The sequence below is a fragment of the Phalangium opilio genome, unplaced genomic scaffold (genome assembly GCF_054372755.1).
Source record: "Phalangium opilio isolate 3A_F unplaced genomic scaffold, DU_Popi_V2 ptg000031l_1, whole genome shotgun sequence".
Classification (NCBI taxonomy): domain Eukaryota; kingdom Metazoa; phylum Arthropoda; class Arachnida; order Opiliones; family Phalangiidae; genus Phalangium; species Phalangium opilio.
Window position 1 is genome coordinate 10,960,973 of NW_028324158.1, and position 18,104 is coordinate 10,979,076.

The following is an 18,104-nucleotide window of genomic DNA, read 5'->3' on the forward strand; positions in this document are numbered from 1 at the left end:
CAACACGGTATCTTTCCTTGGCAGCTTCGACTTTATTAAGCTTAACAGGGTGAACGAGAAAGTAGGCCTAACTTGGATCATCGTCCGTTACTTTTCCAATACTCTGGTTCAGAAGACGTAATACCCTAGCCGAACGGGCGCAAAATCGCCCGAAGCGCCCCCTGTTCTTGAAGCGAGAAACTATAATGCGCTTAAAAGGGCGCGCGCGTCGATTTCGCTCGTAGCCTCGACGTCTCTCCCCTCTTACAATCCCTCTCCTCTCTCTCTTCTCTTCTCTCCGGCTCTCTCTCTGACTGACTGGCGCGCGCGTCCGTTTTACTTGAAAGCGCGTGCACCATCTTCCGGATTGCTCCCGGCGCTCCTAGTTGATCCCATTTTTCATCTCCATCCCGTTCCGGACGCTGCCAGGTAAGTCGAACGCCTCGACTATCCACGAGATCACCTCATCCAAAACCAAGTACATTCTCGAGAGTAAGAGGGGTGAAAACGTTCGGAATTAAACCACCAGCGTCGGATTCAGGAGCGTACGGACATGGAGGGGAAAAGCATCCTCGGATCGTCATTGGTTCCCAGTTTTCCCGGTAGGAGGAGTCCCGTCAGAGACGGAGGCAGGGTTAGCGAAAAAGCATGGTAGTCTAAATCACAGCCATTCATATCCGACCCATCGTAAGAGAACGCGACTCGACGCGCGTTTTCAACCGCGTTTTCTCACCATCCATCCTGTTATCTCAAAACGCGCCCAAGGCATTTTTCGCGGATATAGCCTTTGTATAACCTGGGAAACGCGCAGCAGCCAAATTACCAGGGGCGGAAGTAAAAAAAAGAGAGAGAGTCCGTATAGCCCAGGAGAAACAAGAGAGGAAATTAAGATACGTCGAGCAAAGGGGGTGCCAAAAAGAGAAATAAAGAAAAATTGGCCAAAAATTAGAAGAAGAAAATATAATATTCCGGAGATATGAGGGGAAACAGCCAACCTTAACCATCACACCCCTTTGGTTTCAGAAAATTCGGATCAAGATCTAATGATCGGACATCGTGTATTGGCAATTTTTAATCACGATGCGTTTAATAATGGTAAAAGCTACCTACGGAGCCAGCCTGGTGTCTTGCCAAGCTTGCCAGAAAAGTTTTCATCGCGAAAATCTCTGAGAGAAAAGCCGACGACGCATCACGAGAACTAGGAGAGATAGAAACAGCATCGGCAGCCTGCACCTAAGAAGAGCGTTATTGGTTTCTTGAAAGCGCCGGCCGGAGCCGTTTTCGCGCGTCGGTAGCCGAGCGCCTGACTTCGGGTATCGGAAAAAGATAGCGCGAAACGTAACGTATACGGGAAACGGATTGGTCTTAATCTCGCGTTGTTTTCCAAAATTGCGCCATGTTGTCGTTGTACCCGGAAAATCAGAGTTTTTATAACAGTTACGGTGGCGGGAATTACTCGGCAATGGCGCCCAGTACGGTCATGCCACCATATACGACGTCGGCAACGGGTCAAATGCAACAACCTTTACAATCTACTTCCGGACAGTGCGTGACACCGGTAACGGTTACGGCCGAAGCTGATTCCTACGCCGGTTCACCCCGGAGTGCACCAGCGCTATCATCATCGAGTTCTTCGTCACCTCGAAGACCTCCGAGCAACGTGGGAACCCATTCGACCCCGATACCGCAACAAAGATCAGCGGCGGCGTCGTTTTACCAACGAGTTAACGCGTTCGAACAATCATACTCGCCGATGCAAAGTCCTGATAAAGAACTATCCAAAATGGCGGCGGGAGTATCTCAAGGGCACCATCAAGATCCTTACGGTAAAGTATCACCCATACATCGACCACGAAGTACCTTAGGTCGAATATCCAGCGTTGGGATGCCTAATTACCCCAGGAGTGCTTTGGGTAGTTACGGGTCTCCTTATCATTCCCCAGACCCAGAAATGGAAAGCAATCTTAAAGACATTAAACCCTTAGATTATCCTCCACCGCATTTACTGACGACAGCGCGTGGTACGGGGTCAAATTTGGTTGTTCGAAGTCACCATCACCCTTACGCGCCACCTTACGGTCCTCTAAGCGAAACGAGCCATCATCAAAGCCCATGCAAGGACATGGTTAAACCCCCCTACTCTTATATCGCCTTGATAACAATGGCCATTCAAAATTCAACCGAAAAGAAAATTACTCTGAATGGTATTTACCAGTTTATAATGGAACGCTTCCCATTTTACCGCGAAAATAAACAAGGCTGGCAGAATAGCATACGTCACAACTTAAGCCTAAATGACTGCTTTGTCCGGGTACCACGTGAGGACAAGAAACCCGGTAAGGGTAGTTACTGGACGCTCGATCCCGAAAGCGTTAACATGTTCGAAAACGGAAGTTATTTAAGAAGACGTCGCAGATTTAAAAAGAAAGATATGGGGAGAGAGGAGTCCAAGAAAAGAGAATCCAAGAGCGACAAGAAAAACTCGGTTAAGACATCGTTTACAAACAATCATAACGCAACTAACCACCACAACGAAGAAGTAACCGCGTCAACCGGTGTTTGTAACAAAACCGACGCCTCGTGTAAATCGCCTTCGAGTTTAATGGCCTCGTGCGTTGTCTCACCGAAAACGGAACCAGGCGAAACTGCCAGTAATTACCCATCATCATGCGGACAAACCACACCGGCAGTACCCGCGCAAGATCAGTGCAAGTACGACCGTAAACCAAATTTGGATAATCTATCCTCACCAACTTCTCATCATAACATTGTGGTACCCGCGATGGACGCCTCTCAACATCCGGCTTGTTTGACCAGTTTCAGCGTAGACCATTTAATGACCCCTAGGGAACACGCGTCGGAGGTGCCTCCAGTAACATCCGGTTGCCACGTAACCCCCGATTACGTCATGAACGCCAGTAGAACTTGTTATCATAGGCCTAATGTCACTAATAACGTCTACGGGGACATACTCTTCCCTAATTGTAATGGGTTACCAACAAACGCGGGAGCTGGTGATTCTTACTGCACCTATGGCGAAAATTCTCAACTAACCCATCACCCTGGACCTTCTCACGATGATAAGGTGAATAATATGCATACCACGGGGTCGTTGTTGACAACCAGACCGAGTCTATCAAGTTTCTTAACCCCTGGTACGAGGAACAACGCGTCGGTTGTATTGCATAATAGCAATTGGTACGCGGTACCTAATCATAGTTCTAATCCGGTGGATGAACAACATAATACAACGGTTGGTTCAGCCGAAACGGTCAACGATTGCGTACGCGAAATGTTTGAACTTCAACGTTTACTCCAAACGTCTCCAACACCCGGTAATCATGGTAATCATCATCATCAGAACAACTCTAGTTGTCAATTAGATTACGTCGGTAATTACCATCAAAGAAATACCACGGGAACACCAACGTCATACGATAGCGGGACATTTTAAAACGGTAAATACTGAATTGAAATAATTAATAGATTTCATAAGTGTATATATATTATATATATCTTCTGGTATAACTAATTAATATTACTAATTTAATAAAGACTATAATCCGCCAGCGCGCCTCTGTTAATATCAATCACCAACTTTAATTATAAACGTAAGTGAAACGTTTTCCTTTATATACTTAATTAAATTAAATTAAATATGTAAGTACAGTAGTTGGTTAAAGAATCGCCTTAACAAGAGGCCTAAATAATAATAATAAAAAATTATATTTAATTGTTATATTTCGTTAAATTAAAAGTAAGCCACGTGAATTAATTACTTGTAATTTAACGAAAATCAACAACTGGTAAGTATTATAGTAACCATCCATAAAATTCTGGGCCGATATCTCTTGCCAATTCGAATAATTAAGTTAATTAAACTTAGTTCGACATAAAACCCTTAATGAAAATGTTAAACGGTATAGTCTTAGTAATAATTTCAATTAATGAAAACACGTATATAGGGAAAAAATATATATTAATGTAAATTAAGTTAATTAACAATCGCGGCATTAGCTATATAGAGCTCTAAACAAAAGAAATTAACTTTTAATTATTTCGTTTTGTATAATGTAAATATCTTATGTAAACAACGGTATAAAAAATAACGAATATGGCGCCATTAAAGCTAGTCATTTTTCAATTGAAAAACATTAAATATAATTACGAAGTTTCAATTATAGTTAAGCCTATTTTAAGCCTAACATTATTAGTAATTAGCTCCCTTATCATACCGTTACAAAACACTATTTTTCTAAAATGGTGTGAAATTCAACACCATAATATTTCAACCCAAAACACACAACGTCTCATATGCAACAGAAATTCCACGGAGTATATACTTTTGGAATGCCAGTGATGTTACCGGCGACCTATAATTCACAGTCTTTGTACCCTTAAAATCGTAACTTAAAGATCGTATTTAGGCTCCAATAATTAGTAATAGTTTACAGGATATATCTGTGTAGTTAACCCCTTGGTATCACTTATAGTAAGGGTCAAATAACGATAGAAAACACGGCCTTTGAAATCATTCCGTTTCATTGTTGATAGTAATTCGAAACCGATCACGAATCACAAAAATGCCTAAAACTGCGTCCTAAACTAACTCATCCTCAGAAATATATTAACTTGAAGATACTACTACAAACGCAGGATAGATTTCAGTCATAAGGTTATGATAGCTTTAGTAAAATTAACTTCGGATATACGATAACAATTTTCAATAAACGGTTCTTTTTTCTAGATTCCTCTTAGTAAAGGTTCTGTTTTAGTTGAAAGAAAGTATATTTTTTTGATGCGAGTCGAAGGAAGAGGCTGTTTTACGAAGATAAACAGCTTAATGTTCATCCCTAAATCTTTGCTTGAAGCTTTTCACCGACGGTTTTCAAGCTTTTGCATGATGGGAGACGCGAGCGTAATCAGTTAGCCCCTTAGAAAGTAACGAAAATGACTGACATATTGTCTTATTTCTATAAAAAGAACTATGTAGTGAATTTAGAAGGTTTTAAAAGCGTCGTATCAAGGCGTTAATGGACTATACAGTTGGGATGAGAGGTTTAAGGAAAGAGCTAGAGAAAATGGATAATCTTAATCCGCTTATTAACACTTTCTTCCATTTCTCTCCTATATTAGTCTAAGCTAACTTTTTTCTTTCACGCCTTATCTTGGTTAGTTTGGTGCATTTTTTTCTTAAGGTTTCATTCTGTTTTGGAGATACGTGTGAAGGATTACAATGTGTTAGACGCTATTTTTTTGGTGCAGCACTTGTATTGTCTAAATTGAAGTAACTAGGGTGGAGTATATTGTTAAGATATTCATGAAGAATGGTATGTAGGTGGTGGGAGAGGTTTACCAAGTATTAGGGACTACCTGCGGTGCGGTGATATGTCATTGTTAATGTGGTGCATTAAAGTAATTGGTGTTTCAACTCGTGCAGTTTTTTGAAGAAACCGTGAACTTTTCATTGCAAGTCAAAATTATTCAATGTCTTTATCTTTTAATCACCACGTGCTACGATTCTGTCCAAACACGTGCAATATTTTAAAAATTTCACGAGATTTTTTGAAACTTTCAGCTTGAAAAATGGTTTAAAATAGCCCTAGCCTATCTGCATGTAACTTGGTCAGAATGGAAACCACCCAAAAATATCCGGGACCCGGTACTCCGGTAGTGTATCGGTTTCGTTCACGACAAAAGATGAACGGTTGTGTGAAAATGAAATTGACCATAGTATAACGAGGATACAATAGGCAACCGATATCTTTACTATTTCGTTTTAATAAAAACCCAAACCTAAAGCGGGGCAAAGGGACGTTAGCGAGGACAAGTGGGCCCACGATATCAAAAGAATAAAATGCAGAAGAGCTAGCTAGTGCTTCAAAATTTTTTTTCCGGTCTCCTTATATATGTATGCTTTTGGCTGCCTGCCTTTTGTCAATTCGGTTAGAAATAGAAGAATTCCTTTTCGAATAATAAATACCCAAAGAATGATCGAAGCTATATAGTGTATGTAGCAAAAAGGCCGGCTTATCAAATCACGGTAGAAGTACATTATATGAAGTCAGGTTCTTAAATTCCCTGGTTTTAGGAGGTCAATTTCTGATATTCCCTGATCTGTGGGGGTCAATCTCTTAAATTCCCTGATTTGTGGGGGTCAATTTCATAATTTCCCAGATATTTGGGGGTCAATTTCCTAAATTCCTTAATCTAGGGGGCCAATTTCATAATTTCCCCTATCTTTGGGGGCCAATTCTTAATTTCCCCTATCTTTGGGGGTCAATTCTTAATTTCCCCTATCTTTGGGGGGTCAATTCTTAATTTCCCCTATCTTTGGGGGTCAATTCTTAATTTTCCCTATCTTTGGGGGTCAATTCTTAATTTCCCTTATCTTTGGTGGTCAATCCTTAAATTTAGCTATTTTTGGGGGTCAATTCTTATATTTCCTGAACTTTGAACTATCAATTGTCAAATTTCCTGAGACATTCAATTTTCAAGTTTCCTTTGCAAGGATTATTAACTATCTCCTTAAAACTATAAATAATATTTCCATAAAACTTAAGAATGCTTAACAAACTCCTTCCTTCCTTGCAGTTCAGATCTTCGAGGTTCTTCGTATTTAGTCTGACGCACTCAGCATTCTGATATTTTACTTCTAAGCATGTCCTTTTACCCCTGATCAGGAGCTTATAAAATGCCAGTTAAATAAGGCGAGCATTATGTCGGTCCGTCGTTGAAAATGGTATGGGAAAAACCCCCTACATCAAACGGCAGAGAATTCGGATAAAAAAATTCTAAACCGCGATATTTTTTTCTTCTCGGTTAGTTCTCGCACGATGCCAACTTTAAATGTTGAAAAGAATCCCCGTCGTTCTAACGCAAACAACACGAGTTCGAACCCCCGATAATTTCCCCCCTGCGTTAGCCTCTTCAACGTATAGCCTCCTCAACTCTTCATGTTGAATCGAAATCCCCCCAGAAAAAAAAGGTTATTTTAATAGTACACACGGTCGCCAAAAATCTCCTACAATCCGCGTGAATCCATCGACATGGTTACTTGCAAAATGGTTGGAGTAAAAAAAAAGAAGATCGAGAATGATTCCATGTTGGCTGAACAGAATACATAGGGGTGTTACCAATATAAAAAAGGCTTTAACCATTGAACTGATCAATTCATTAATAGATTCTAAATATTATTAAATTTTTTTACTGAACATACAGCATAAATTAGCATTTTTAGATTAGTGCAATAGACATTAGTGCGTGTTTACAAGGGGCACTTTGAAACTGTTTTGAATTACCGCATTGGAAAGGCCTAACCCATCCAATTTCAAGAATAGTGATATACAGTCAAGTGCTACGTTTCCACCTTTCCAAAACGGTTTAGAATGGTTTCCAAGTGTCTTGTGTAAACGCGGCTTATGTTGACGTCATACCGACTCCTGAAACTATTCAATTAAAGACACGTAGCGGATAAAGTGCCCCGATGCTTTCTTGATTAGTTCTATACTTATTCGGATAGCCAACATAGAATCATAAATAAAAGCATCCAACCATTTCGTAAAGAACCATGGCATTGGCCGGATTTGGTTAAAGCTTCACCACGATATCCAAAGCACGATATCCCAACTCATGCACGCGGTAACCACTAGCGAGATATACCCAAAGAGAGCTGCTTTTTTAAATTTTTAGTACAAGTCCGTGGCTAGATGAGTGCCCACTCTTATATTAACCCCGCGATATAACCTCTCTTCGGATTTAATAGGCTATTTCAATCCACCATCCGGGCGATCACGCGCTTCCCTTTGGTAACACAAACCTCTAAAACTCCACGATAGTTACTCATGATCTCGCTCGCGCGTTACATCGGACAGCTTGACAATGCAGAAGCCCAAATGTTGTGATCGTAGCTTATGTAGGGATTTAAAAAACCTCAATTCAATCTAGAAAAGGTTGGTTTTTCATCCCCCTCCCCAGTTTCCTAGCACCTAATTTGGCGTTTTTTGACCGACAGATGTTATTGCCCGTGCGGGGTTTCCTTATTGCGAACTAAATACGAGTAAATAATATGGCAGAGAACACCATAGTCGTGATTTCTAGTTACAGTTCTTAAGTAAACCAATAAGTGTGGCGTACGTAACATTAGCAGTCGATGTTCTAAATTTAGACCCAAGTTTCGCGCCAATATACGTCTGGAGAACGCGCATGCATGCATGGAGTGTCAAGGGCTAATTTTATGCCCAATTATTACAAGTAGTTTAAATTCTTGACCGCTTATGACCAACTTAAGAAAAGGACCAGTTATGGAACAAAAGGCTTGAGTTGTTTAAGTTAATCGTGGACCTAGAAGTTAAATAAGAGTTCTCGTGTCGTGTTCAACCGTAATTTGAACCAGCTCAGTCAAATTCTCTACACAGTCACATTCTCGTATAGGTATTGCTATATTTTCCCGCCAAAGTTCGGGAGCGACAGAAGCACGTGCTTCGTGATATTCTAGTTATTGATGTCTCACCCCTGCAATTACTAGGTTCAGGATTTCGGCAAGAATGTCTTCTTCCTACACTGGGATGGGCATCAACTTGTAAAAGGAAGCAAGACGAAAGGAAAGGAAAGGAAAAAAATAGGTGTCAAAGAAGCTCAAGCTTAGTCGCCTATCTTCTAATGAAGCATTTCCCTGTCTCGTATAACGAGAAACCCGCACGATTATATACGTTAAGTCTAAATTAGTCTAAGTTTCTAAGAAGAAACTGAATGGGGCTGCGAAGCCTTTGCTTCTGGTTTTAGGTGACAGTGACTTAGTTGGGTACTTACTTCCCCTTAACATCTATATATATAACAACTTCCCCGGTTCCTCCTGCCTTCAAGGAGGACCCCAAAAAAGATCTAGTAATATCAGGAGTATATTCAAAGCACCCAAGAATATGGGAAAATACGAATGAAAATGTAAGTCAACGTATAGCCCAAACAACTTTACCTAAAAGGTTGAAACTTTGCAAGGACATTAATCTAAAGTAAAGAAATATTTTTTCACTCCGTGGCCATCTTGTAAAATGGCGGCCAGAAATGCATAAACGTTTCAAACGTAGAAACTTCCATACTGGTTAACTATATTGACTAGCATTCATGGGGGATGTTAGTATACTCATACTAATATTTTTTTTTAAATAATCGTTCTACACATTTTGGATAAACGACCCAAACGTTGCGTCGTTACGTATTTTTTTCCACGCGGGTCCAGAGGTCGAACTTCTTTTATCTGAATGGTTTCCTATACATGCGTGAATCTTTGGTATACCCTCACATGCAGAGACCCGAACTTGAGGTCATCATAGACGTTTGGGTTTTTTTTATGTCTCTTCCTACTCTTTAGGGGTCTAAGGGTCCAGGAGTAGCTCGGATGGGTCAATGCTAAGCCCATGGGGGGACCCATGAAGAAAATCGAGAGAAACCGTCACTCAAAGCGGGAGTTGGTTGGTTTTTAGACTTGGGGGTCTTGGTCCCCCAAAAAATGCACGTGCGCGGACCGCGATGCTACAGCGACCGCGCTGCATCTTCTAGTATTTCATATCCCCACCGACAAATACGTCGCTGCCCACCCGCCATCACTGTTTAGTCTGAGAAATTGAGTATTTCTGCTTTGTGCTTTCATCTATTCCTCATGACGTGAAGAGGCGATGAGATTCATGATGAGAAAACCAGACATAACTTTACCAAAGAAAGAAACGTGTGCACTATTGTATTTCCTGTAGTGTCATTTCTTAGCACAAAAGTACATTACTTGAAGAAATAAGTACTCTATACCCGCGTCTATCTGGTCGAACTAAATGGGCGGGGCTTAATATTCATTTTCTTCAAGTGAAAATTGACTTAGGTTACAGTGTTTAAGGATGTTTTTAAACCGGCACGCCCTTTTAATTCAACTACATAGTCTGTTCTGTGCTAATTCCTTCAAAGATGAAACATCTCGTGTTAAAATTTTGTTTAGGCATAAAACACGAATGAACTGTGGATACTATTTGACGATTTTGGTACGCGCTCCATTAAGTGAAGTGTTAAATGCAATTGAAGAAATAAAATTAAGCGACCGACATTACCAGTCTTATTAGAGTTAGAGGCAAAGATTACTCCCATCGCAAGACGTCTGGTTATGCCTAAGACTTCCATGGCTTCATATCAGAGTTTTTTTGGGTGTCCCCCTTCTTGTGTTGGTTGGGGGTGTAGGCGAGGCTTGTAAATTGTAATAGGCATCCATTACAGGGGTAAAAATGTCCTCGGAGAATTTTGTTTAAATCTTAACAAGCCTCGAGGGCGAAGCGACGAGCTAGGCCGGAACTATATATGTATGTATATACATATATATCAAACCCCCGCTTGTTTTACGATCATGTTTTTCGCGCGTTTGGATCTAAATTTCTTTCCTAACAGAAGAGAGATTCCCTTCTACAAATAAGCAGCTTTACGGAATTGATTCTGTAAACGGGCATGTTTGTTAAGATTACAAAGATGGTTGGTCGGTCACGTTACAGTCCCTAAAGTTTATGTAAATAATTCACAGAGATAAGAAATAAGACCCAATTCGCTTAATTTTAGTGGTCAAGAATCTAATTTTCTCTTTTTTTTTTCAATTTAAAATGTTTTAATTTCAATTTATAGCCACTATAACACGCCCCTTAGAAATTTGGTGCATGATCATAGCACACACACACAGAAGTAGCTTTGATACAAGTGTTTGGATACTTAAAGTTAACGCCTATGTCGTAAATTTAATTTCAGAGTCGATATTTTAAAATTAATAGAAAAAAATACTTGATGGCGCAAACGCTTTCCGTATAATCACAACGTTGGCCGGTATCACGCGAGCTTTTACTTGTCTAAATTTATAGATATCCTTAAGATTTTTATGGTCTTAACTCCATTGGGGGTCTCTACAAAAAGTAAATTTGACCTTTGCCAAAAATATTTCCGATGGCATATATAAGAAGACTAGCCGATAGACTATAAAAATTTAATCAAAATTGCTTTTGAAGATTTTTTTTTCAATTCAATTCGATTCGAGATTAATTTAATCTGGCGTTTATATAAATAGATAAATAAACTTTTAACAGTTTAAAATATTGATGGGCGACTTAAAATTTAATTTAAATAAGGTGCATGGGAGATACATAGGGGTTAGTTATTTATTAATAGTTAAATATCGATTTAAAGTTAGTTTTCTATTTATTGGAAAGCGCGTATAAAGTAATGAATATAAAAGTTGATATAAGATTTATAGATTAAGCTGTTAGTCCTATCTGTAAAGCAGACGACGTTAAAGTATAAAATTCTATTGGACGATTAGTATACCACCTGACCAATTCTTTCTCTACCACCTGAACAATTCTTCCACTGCCTCCTTTACAGAATACAGATAGGTCTCTAACTAGCAATAAATAAATTAATTGCTGTTATCTTCATTAATATACGCTCTTCTCAATAAAAACTTAAAAAAAAACCCATAGTTATTAAGCTGATGGCGCATTCACCGTTCGTTCTTATGCGCAGGCCAATCTATTTTTAGTAATGCCAAAGATTAAGAGCTATATAGTTTTTGGGAGTAAATTCGAGGGAGTGAAACTAAACTGTTTAAGAGAGATTTCTCTTTTTTTATTTATTCCCCGTTAAGCCTCGGCTCGTACGAGTCATGAATTCCGCACAAAAATTTTCATCTGGTTTATTTCCCATAACAGAGTCAAAAATCGCTCTAGTCTTCGTCTTAAGTGGAGGTTAAAGGTGTATATTTGAACCAGCACGAAAATTCCGATTTAGATTCTGATTGTTTTAGTGTTTTGGGAAAGATTTGTCAGGGCTGAACAAAAGCTCTGATTATTACAAGTGATCAATATTGATGGTTGTAAGAACTTAATCTCAAAGACGTTTTTATCGTCAATTAAATGTCCTTATCAGAATTATTTCTTTTCTATTAGAAAGATCATTTAAAATAATTAATATTTCGAATTGGAACTATGGGTCTATTTACAATTTTAAAAAAGATATAAGCAAGGAAAAAATAAGTCAGGTGGTACTATTCGTCCAATAGAATTTTATACCCCACGTAGTCTGCTGCACAAATAGGCTTAAGGCTCAATTACATTAATTGCTCATATCTTCTTTAATATTGTAGATAAACACGGGGTTTCAATTTGAAAAATTCATTATTTGACATGCTCTTTTGATTAAACAACATTTTTTCAGTTACACAACACTTTCCTTCAAATTTTCTTGGAATTAGGTTCTTTAGAAAACAGAATTAACAAGAAGTTAGAAATGTGTCCAATAGACAATAGTTCATTAAATAAACTTTCCCGCACAATTTCTCTTCGTTTCAATCAAATACGTCCCTCAATCTTACACTAACTCAGCTTTTGAATTGGGGAGGGGAGGGGGGTTTAAAAGGTTAAAATCGTGATGCTTTATTATGGTTAGGTTACGTCGTTTTAAAGAGATTTTTAACAGGTAGTTCGAGACGTCAATAGGGGCATATTCTAAAACATACAAAAGTAGTTTCTCTCTCGCTCTCTACCTGGGAGGGCCCTGAACCCTGTACCGGGCACCCATGGAGTAAAAGACACCCACAGCGTCAAGACTCAAAACAAAAAATTACTCTCCAGCTATCATGGTCAGCTAGCGGAGATCTAGCTCACCTGGACGTTAACTATCGCGGTTTGAGGTCTTTTTACAACACGATATAATCAATAGAGGGGCTAATCACTCTCAGATTTCAGTCGTAATCATTTTTAGGGCTTTAACATTTAGTGAAATTCTAAAATTGGTTTCAATTATTCATAAGGAAATATGATTTTATATAGTTAATTTAGAAAACTTTTAATAAAACTCTGGCCAATTAGATAATTTCACGTGCTAGAATTATTTCTGAACCACATATGAAGTACTGACCATATATGGTCACAATCATACGCCTGCCATGATGTTCAATTAGGTCTAAAGAAAGATACAGTACGATCAAACCGCCCTTATTGGATAAAACTTTTAAATAATCCCACTATAAGATATGCAGGTTTACCAATTAACTAAAAGGTACGGTTCCCGCTGACTATGTGCGACCCACCACCACTATGGGATGGGGTTCTTACCTAACTCCCCAAGCGAGTATATAAGCTTTAAGGATATGACTTGACTTTCCTGCGCATCAGAGTTTCTTGGATTTTCATCCCCTCCTAGAATCATGTGTTTACATTGGACATATAAAAGAGCGAGTTGAGGTGCACGTAAGGTAGAGGTTGCCTGGGATCAACGCAGCGCCACGAAACTAGAGTGTCAACACACACGCCTTGACGCCGGATATCACGTTGGATCAGATCTTTCTGGCCTAAATTAAAAAATACCACCCCGCATCTCTCCATGGTATCGGTGGTGGAAGAAGACAGAGAAATCGTGCATGCGATAGGCGTTGAGTCTGCCTGGGTTGTTGCCGAACTGTCAGAAACGTCTCAAAAAATTATGAAAAGATTTACCCAAAGGGGTGAAGGACTTGAGGTATGGGTGCATTTTTATCTATATCAGTTTCAAATTCTTTAACTTTCATTAAAAGGGAGGGTGAACTGACCGAGTTTTAGCTGAAATGAAGGTTTATTTGTGGTTAGACTTAGTAAAACACGCATTTTTAGTTATGGTTAGGGTTAGGGTTAGAGTCTTAGAGAACAAGTTTCGAAGTTCATCCATGGTTAGATTTAAATAATTCATGGGTTTTAATCTTCAAATCTTCAAAATAAGGCTTAGCAAATATCTAATGCGCAGGTTTCAAAGCGGCAAGTGCGTCTAAATTGAAACAAGCCAACGTGATTGAAGCCATGGAATAACTACTAGAATCAAGTAAGTTTCGACGACTTAAGCCTACTATTAGGGTTGAGATATCATAGTGTCTAATTAGCACGGAATTCTTCTTTCAACTTTGAAAGAAAATGCTATAAAGGATTCTGTTGATGTATTCAATTTCAGAAATCGTGGTGTTGGCCGGGTTTAGCTAGGAAGGAAGGAAGTTCGACACTTCCAGTTCCATGGTATTCCGATTTCGGTGCACGTGCAAAATCAAGGCGGATAAAAGGTCACCAGCGGGGATGACATTGGACTTTTTAAGGCCGTGAAAGAAACGCTTTTAGAGGAATTACTCGCTGCGCAAGAACACCCTTAGCGGGGGAGGAGGAGCACTAACTTCAAAGATCTAAAATACTAGTTGACTGCGCAAGGTCCAAAACACGCTGCTGAGTGAAATTGTCTGAAACCTGATCCTGACCGAAGAGCTAAGCTATAGGGACGCTCAACTACAAGAGTTGTTCCGTTTTCTAAACGACTTCTTCTTCGAGACAGAGGTTAGGAAGTTTTTGGTTTTGTGTAGATGTCTTAGTTTACTTGTTACCATACTAAGTACATTTCACGATCAGTTTCTACCAGAGTCCAAAAGGGACGTTGTGAGGACGGTGTTTACTGGTAGAAATTCATCACTTGGAGGATTAAAATTTAATTTAAAATAACTATTGCCTCCTTAACCTCAGTGTTGCCAAGTGATTTGTCAGCCCTTTCAAAAATCCGCGTTACGTATCACTTTTTTGCATGGTTTAAACCGCGTTTATTTGGCTTAAGCATAATCGTATTTCTAAGCAGACGATACGGGTTATTGGCCACGCTTTTTATACTCAAAGCATCGCGATTAACCCCCGTGGAAGATCGGGTATCTCTCGCTTCCCTCCATTTATCACGCCAATCCCTCCATATATTATCCACGCGTTCGTATAAATTCTTCCCGCCAAAAACAGGCGCGCGCGTCTTTTATTAGCTAAGCCTAATTTTTTAACGTGATTGTCTCGTTGCTCAAGAGTTGGCGTAGAATCGTATATAGGACGGGCGAGGAACATCTTGCCACCAAAACAGATCACGCGCCACCGTACACTCCCATTATCCTCTAAGCCTAATTCTTAAGCCTAACTTTAAACGATTGTCTTTTTAGTCAGGACGATGACAAACTAGTTCGTAGTTAAAAGACAAGAAAATCTATACGAATGAAAAAAGGTTTTTTTTTTGGGAGGAATGTTGGAAAATGGCATCTTACTGTTAAGCCTCGGTTAGGCTTAGCGCCTGAGGATTAGAGGGTGTATTGGGGAGACCATCATTCATCGCGTCCGTTACGTGTTTTTATATATTCGGTCTTTGCCTAATGACCCGAGCGATATCGCAAAAGACCTGCCAAATTTTAGGGAGAGCATTTTCCCAGTCGTTAGTAAACAATCAGGATTCGGGGCCAAGAATAACACAAGTAGTTAGAAGAAACCATTCCTTAAGCCTTGGCGGGTATTATACAACTTAGCGTAACATGTCGTTATACTCGCTACTAGACTTTATGCCTAATTTCACCAGTCTACCGTTTTTTAAACTGAAAAGAATTTGGTAAATTTTAATGAATCTTACTTCAAATTTGTTTGATTTTAGACCAAAAAACCATTTTTTTTCTAGTAGATACAAATCTACCCAGAGAAATAACCGCTACACTGATTCAAACACCATATTTTCGCGCCTGTTATAAACTAATTTTAGTTCAAACAATAGAAAGAAAGAAAAAGGATATAAAACTTTTGGGGACGAAACTTCCGATCCTTAAATTTTAGTACTAGGCCTAAAGAGAAACGTCTTAAAATGTTTTACTACTTTACAAGACATCTTAGAACTATTTGGGGGTGCATCCGGAAGCAGAGTCAAAAAGCAAGCCGACAAAATTGGACAAAAAAAGGCTTTCAGCTAGGTCTAAAGGGGTGGTATAAATGCGTGTAATAGCCACCATGAAGTTTTTAATGAGAAGCAAAATTATACGCTCAACGTGTCTAACCAAATTATAAATATAGCCAAGTTCGCACTGTTACAATATCTAACGCAAGATATGTTTTTGATAAGTCTGCATGCCACAAATTAAAGGGTGTGGTCATTGGGTCAAACTGAGTTTGTTTAAAGTGTCAGAAACACCCAGGATAACCTATTTAATTTTCACACCGTTCAATTAAGCTGCGGAACAAGTTTCTAAACACACCATAACCCTTGGGTCGTACATGCATGCAGGTATACAGATACAAATTATTTTTTCAAACGATAACAATTCAAATTGAAGAAGTGCGAACTGAGATTAGCGAGGTTGAGACAAAAGTCAAGAGTTGATGGAGAAATACCAAAAAACGTAGTCGTATAATTCTGGTATTGAAAGGGTCGTCGGGCTTGCGCTGAGCATCTGCATGCATGGGAAGACGAGATAGATTGCGAGTGAAGGGGGGAAAAAGGTCTGGGTATATAGGAATTAAGTGTAAGCGGAGGATTTTTATGGTGTCGGCTTTTTCCTTTCATCTTTTCTCGCATCTTGGAAGGATGATGCGCTATCTTAACGCAGCCGCATAAGAAAAAAAGAAAGTTGAAGAAAATTTGTACAGCATCTTCCACGGTGGTGGTGCTAGCTGGTATTGCTTCCTCGCGCTATAGCGGCGCTTTTAAACAATTTTAGAATAAAATTTTTATTGTTTAACACTATGGTCTCCTCTATGCTCTTACACCCTCCGTGACTGCTGCATGGGAAACGATTTAAGGGATTACTATTTGGGACAGAGCCAGTCTCTTAATTTCACCCCAAAATTTGCAAGATTAAACAATTTAATTCCTTGCACGAAACCGCATCATCATAGCGTATTTTAGGAATAACATTTAATTCTTAGTTTTTAGACTAGGAGTATTCATACAATTTACACAAGGAGGTACAGTCTGGCTTTTGACTCCATCAGTGAGTCTGGTCTTCTTGAGTAACACCTGAAGCCTGGCCTCCTTATGAAAATGGTATGAATCCTCCAAGCCTGAGAAGTAAGCATTGTTTCGAGCTCATAAACCTCGGAGAATGGTCACAAAAACGTGGTCTTCAAGTGAATTAACGAATATTTCATTCAATATCTTCACAAATCACGTGACATAACTTCAAAACTTTCAAAAATATTTTAAAATGTGTTAGAACTAGAACCCGTGCATTGGCAAAGGTTTTGATTCTAAGAAAACAGCCCTATTTCTAACAGTTTCACCTGGTACTACATACATAGCTTGAACCCTTTCCAAGGCAACACGTGACTCCTGTACCATAAATTCGTTTTAATTTCCGTCTATTTTGCGCCAAAAACGTAACTTCTTTCCTCATCTCCCGAGACTCGTGCTGCGAATCTTGCTGGAGTCGAGTTTATGGTTAGCACTAAATAATAAAATTCGGAGCTTGTAGGCTATAGAGTTTTTTGCGTATCATTAAGTTCTTGCGCGAAGCCGAATTCCGGCTTGCTTCTCTCTCTCTCTCTCTCTCTCAGCTGAGTACATCTTCATCTTTTCCCGGACTACCGCTTATTTCCGCGATGTTCTTGGGGAGTATTTTTAGGAGGTTATACGCCCGATTATGGTTAGGCCTCGTTCTCGCGTCCCTCATTAAAATAGAGAGAAAGCCGCGACTGCTTGCGCGACGCCGCTGCGAGACTTGAAACTTTATGGGTCTCTCAGGGAGCCAAGGGTCACGTTAAATTTAGGGGAAAATGTCCCAGCTCCGCCAAAGAAATCCATCCTAGATGCTATATTCATACCGGTCTCCTGGGAGAAACGGGTTGGAACTTACGTTGGATGGTTAAAAAGCCTATAACAACCTTCGACGACGCTTTCAAGTCAAGATACGATCCAAGAAAATTAGAGATTGGATAAGTTAAACACTGTAGACTTTAAGTGTGGTGGAGTAATGTCAATTCATGTTTTCAAGGAAACAGAGGGAATAAGACTGCAGTACCAGAGCCAAATAGTATATTCATAGAGTGTTTGGATAATAATAGGTTAGGTTAGGTTAGATTTCATTTGGATGGCTTAGATGGGTTAGCTTTGGTATTTAGGCTCAATGGGGCCTCGGTTTGACGCCTTCTCTAACCGAACTGACTTTAAAAAAATTGAAAAACAATTAGAAATATTTAGATTTCTCTGGCTTGTTATAATTTTAACACATGCACGTTCTGTGATTTCAGCGTCGCAAACGTCTCGTTTAATTTCACTATAAAGTGATGATATCGGTTGCTAACTGTCAGCGC

General features: G+C 39.4%; 1 protein-coding gene across 1 annotated transcript; it reads left to right on the plus strand.

Moving 5' to 3' along the window:
- Positions 1 to 212: 212 nt before the first annotated feature.
- LOC149690602 (uncharacterized) lies at positions 213 to 4,602 on the plus strand. The gene is made up of 2 exons (XM_089870151.1): positions 213 to 3,437; positions 3,535 to 4,602. The coding sequence occupies exon 1, from the start codon at positions 1,376 to 1,378 to the stop codon at positions 3,431 to 3,433; it is 2,058 nt and encodes a 685-aa protein (XP_089726277.1). The 5' UTR covers positions 213 to 1,375; the 3' UTR covers positions 3,434 to 3,437; positions 3,535 to 4,602.
- The last annotated feature ends 13,502 nt before the right edge of the window (positions 4,603 to 18,104 follow it).

Excerpts from the sequence above, each read along its gene's own strand:
- LOC149690602 (XM_089870151.1), top strand. The coding sequence starts at position 1,376 with ATGTTGTCGTTGTACCCGGAAAATCAGAGTTTTTATAACAGTTACGGT.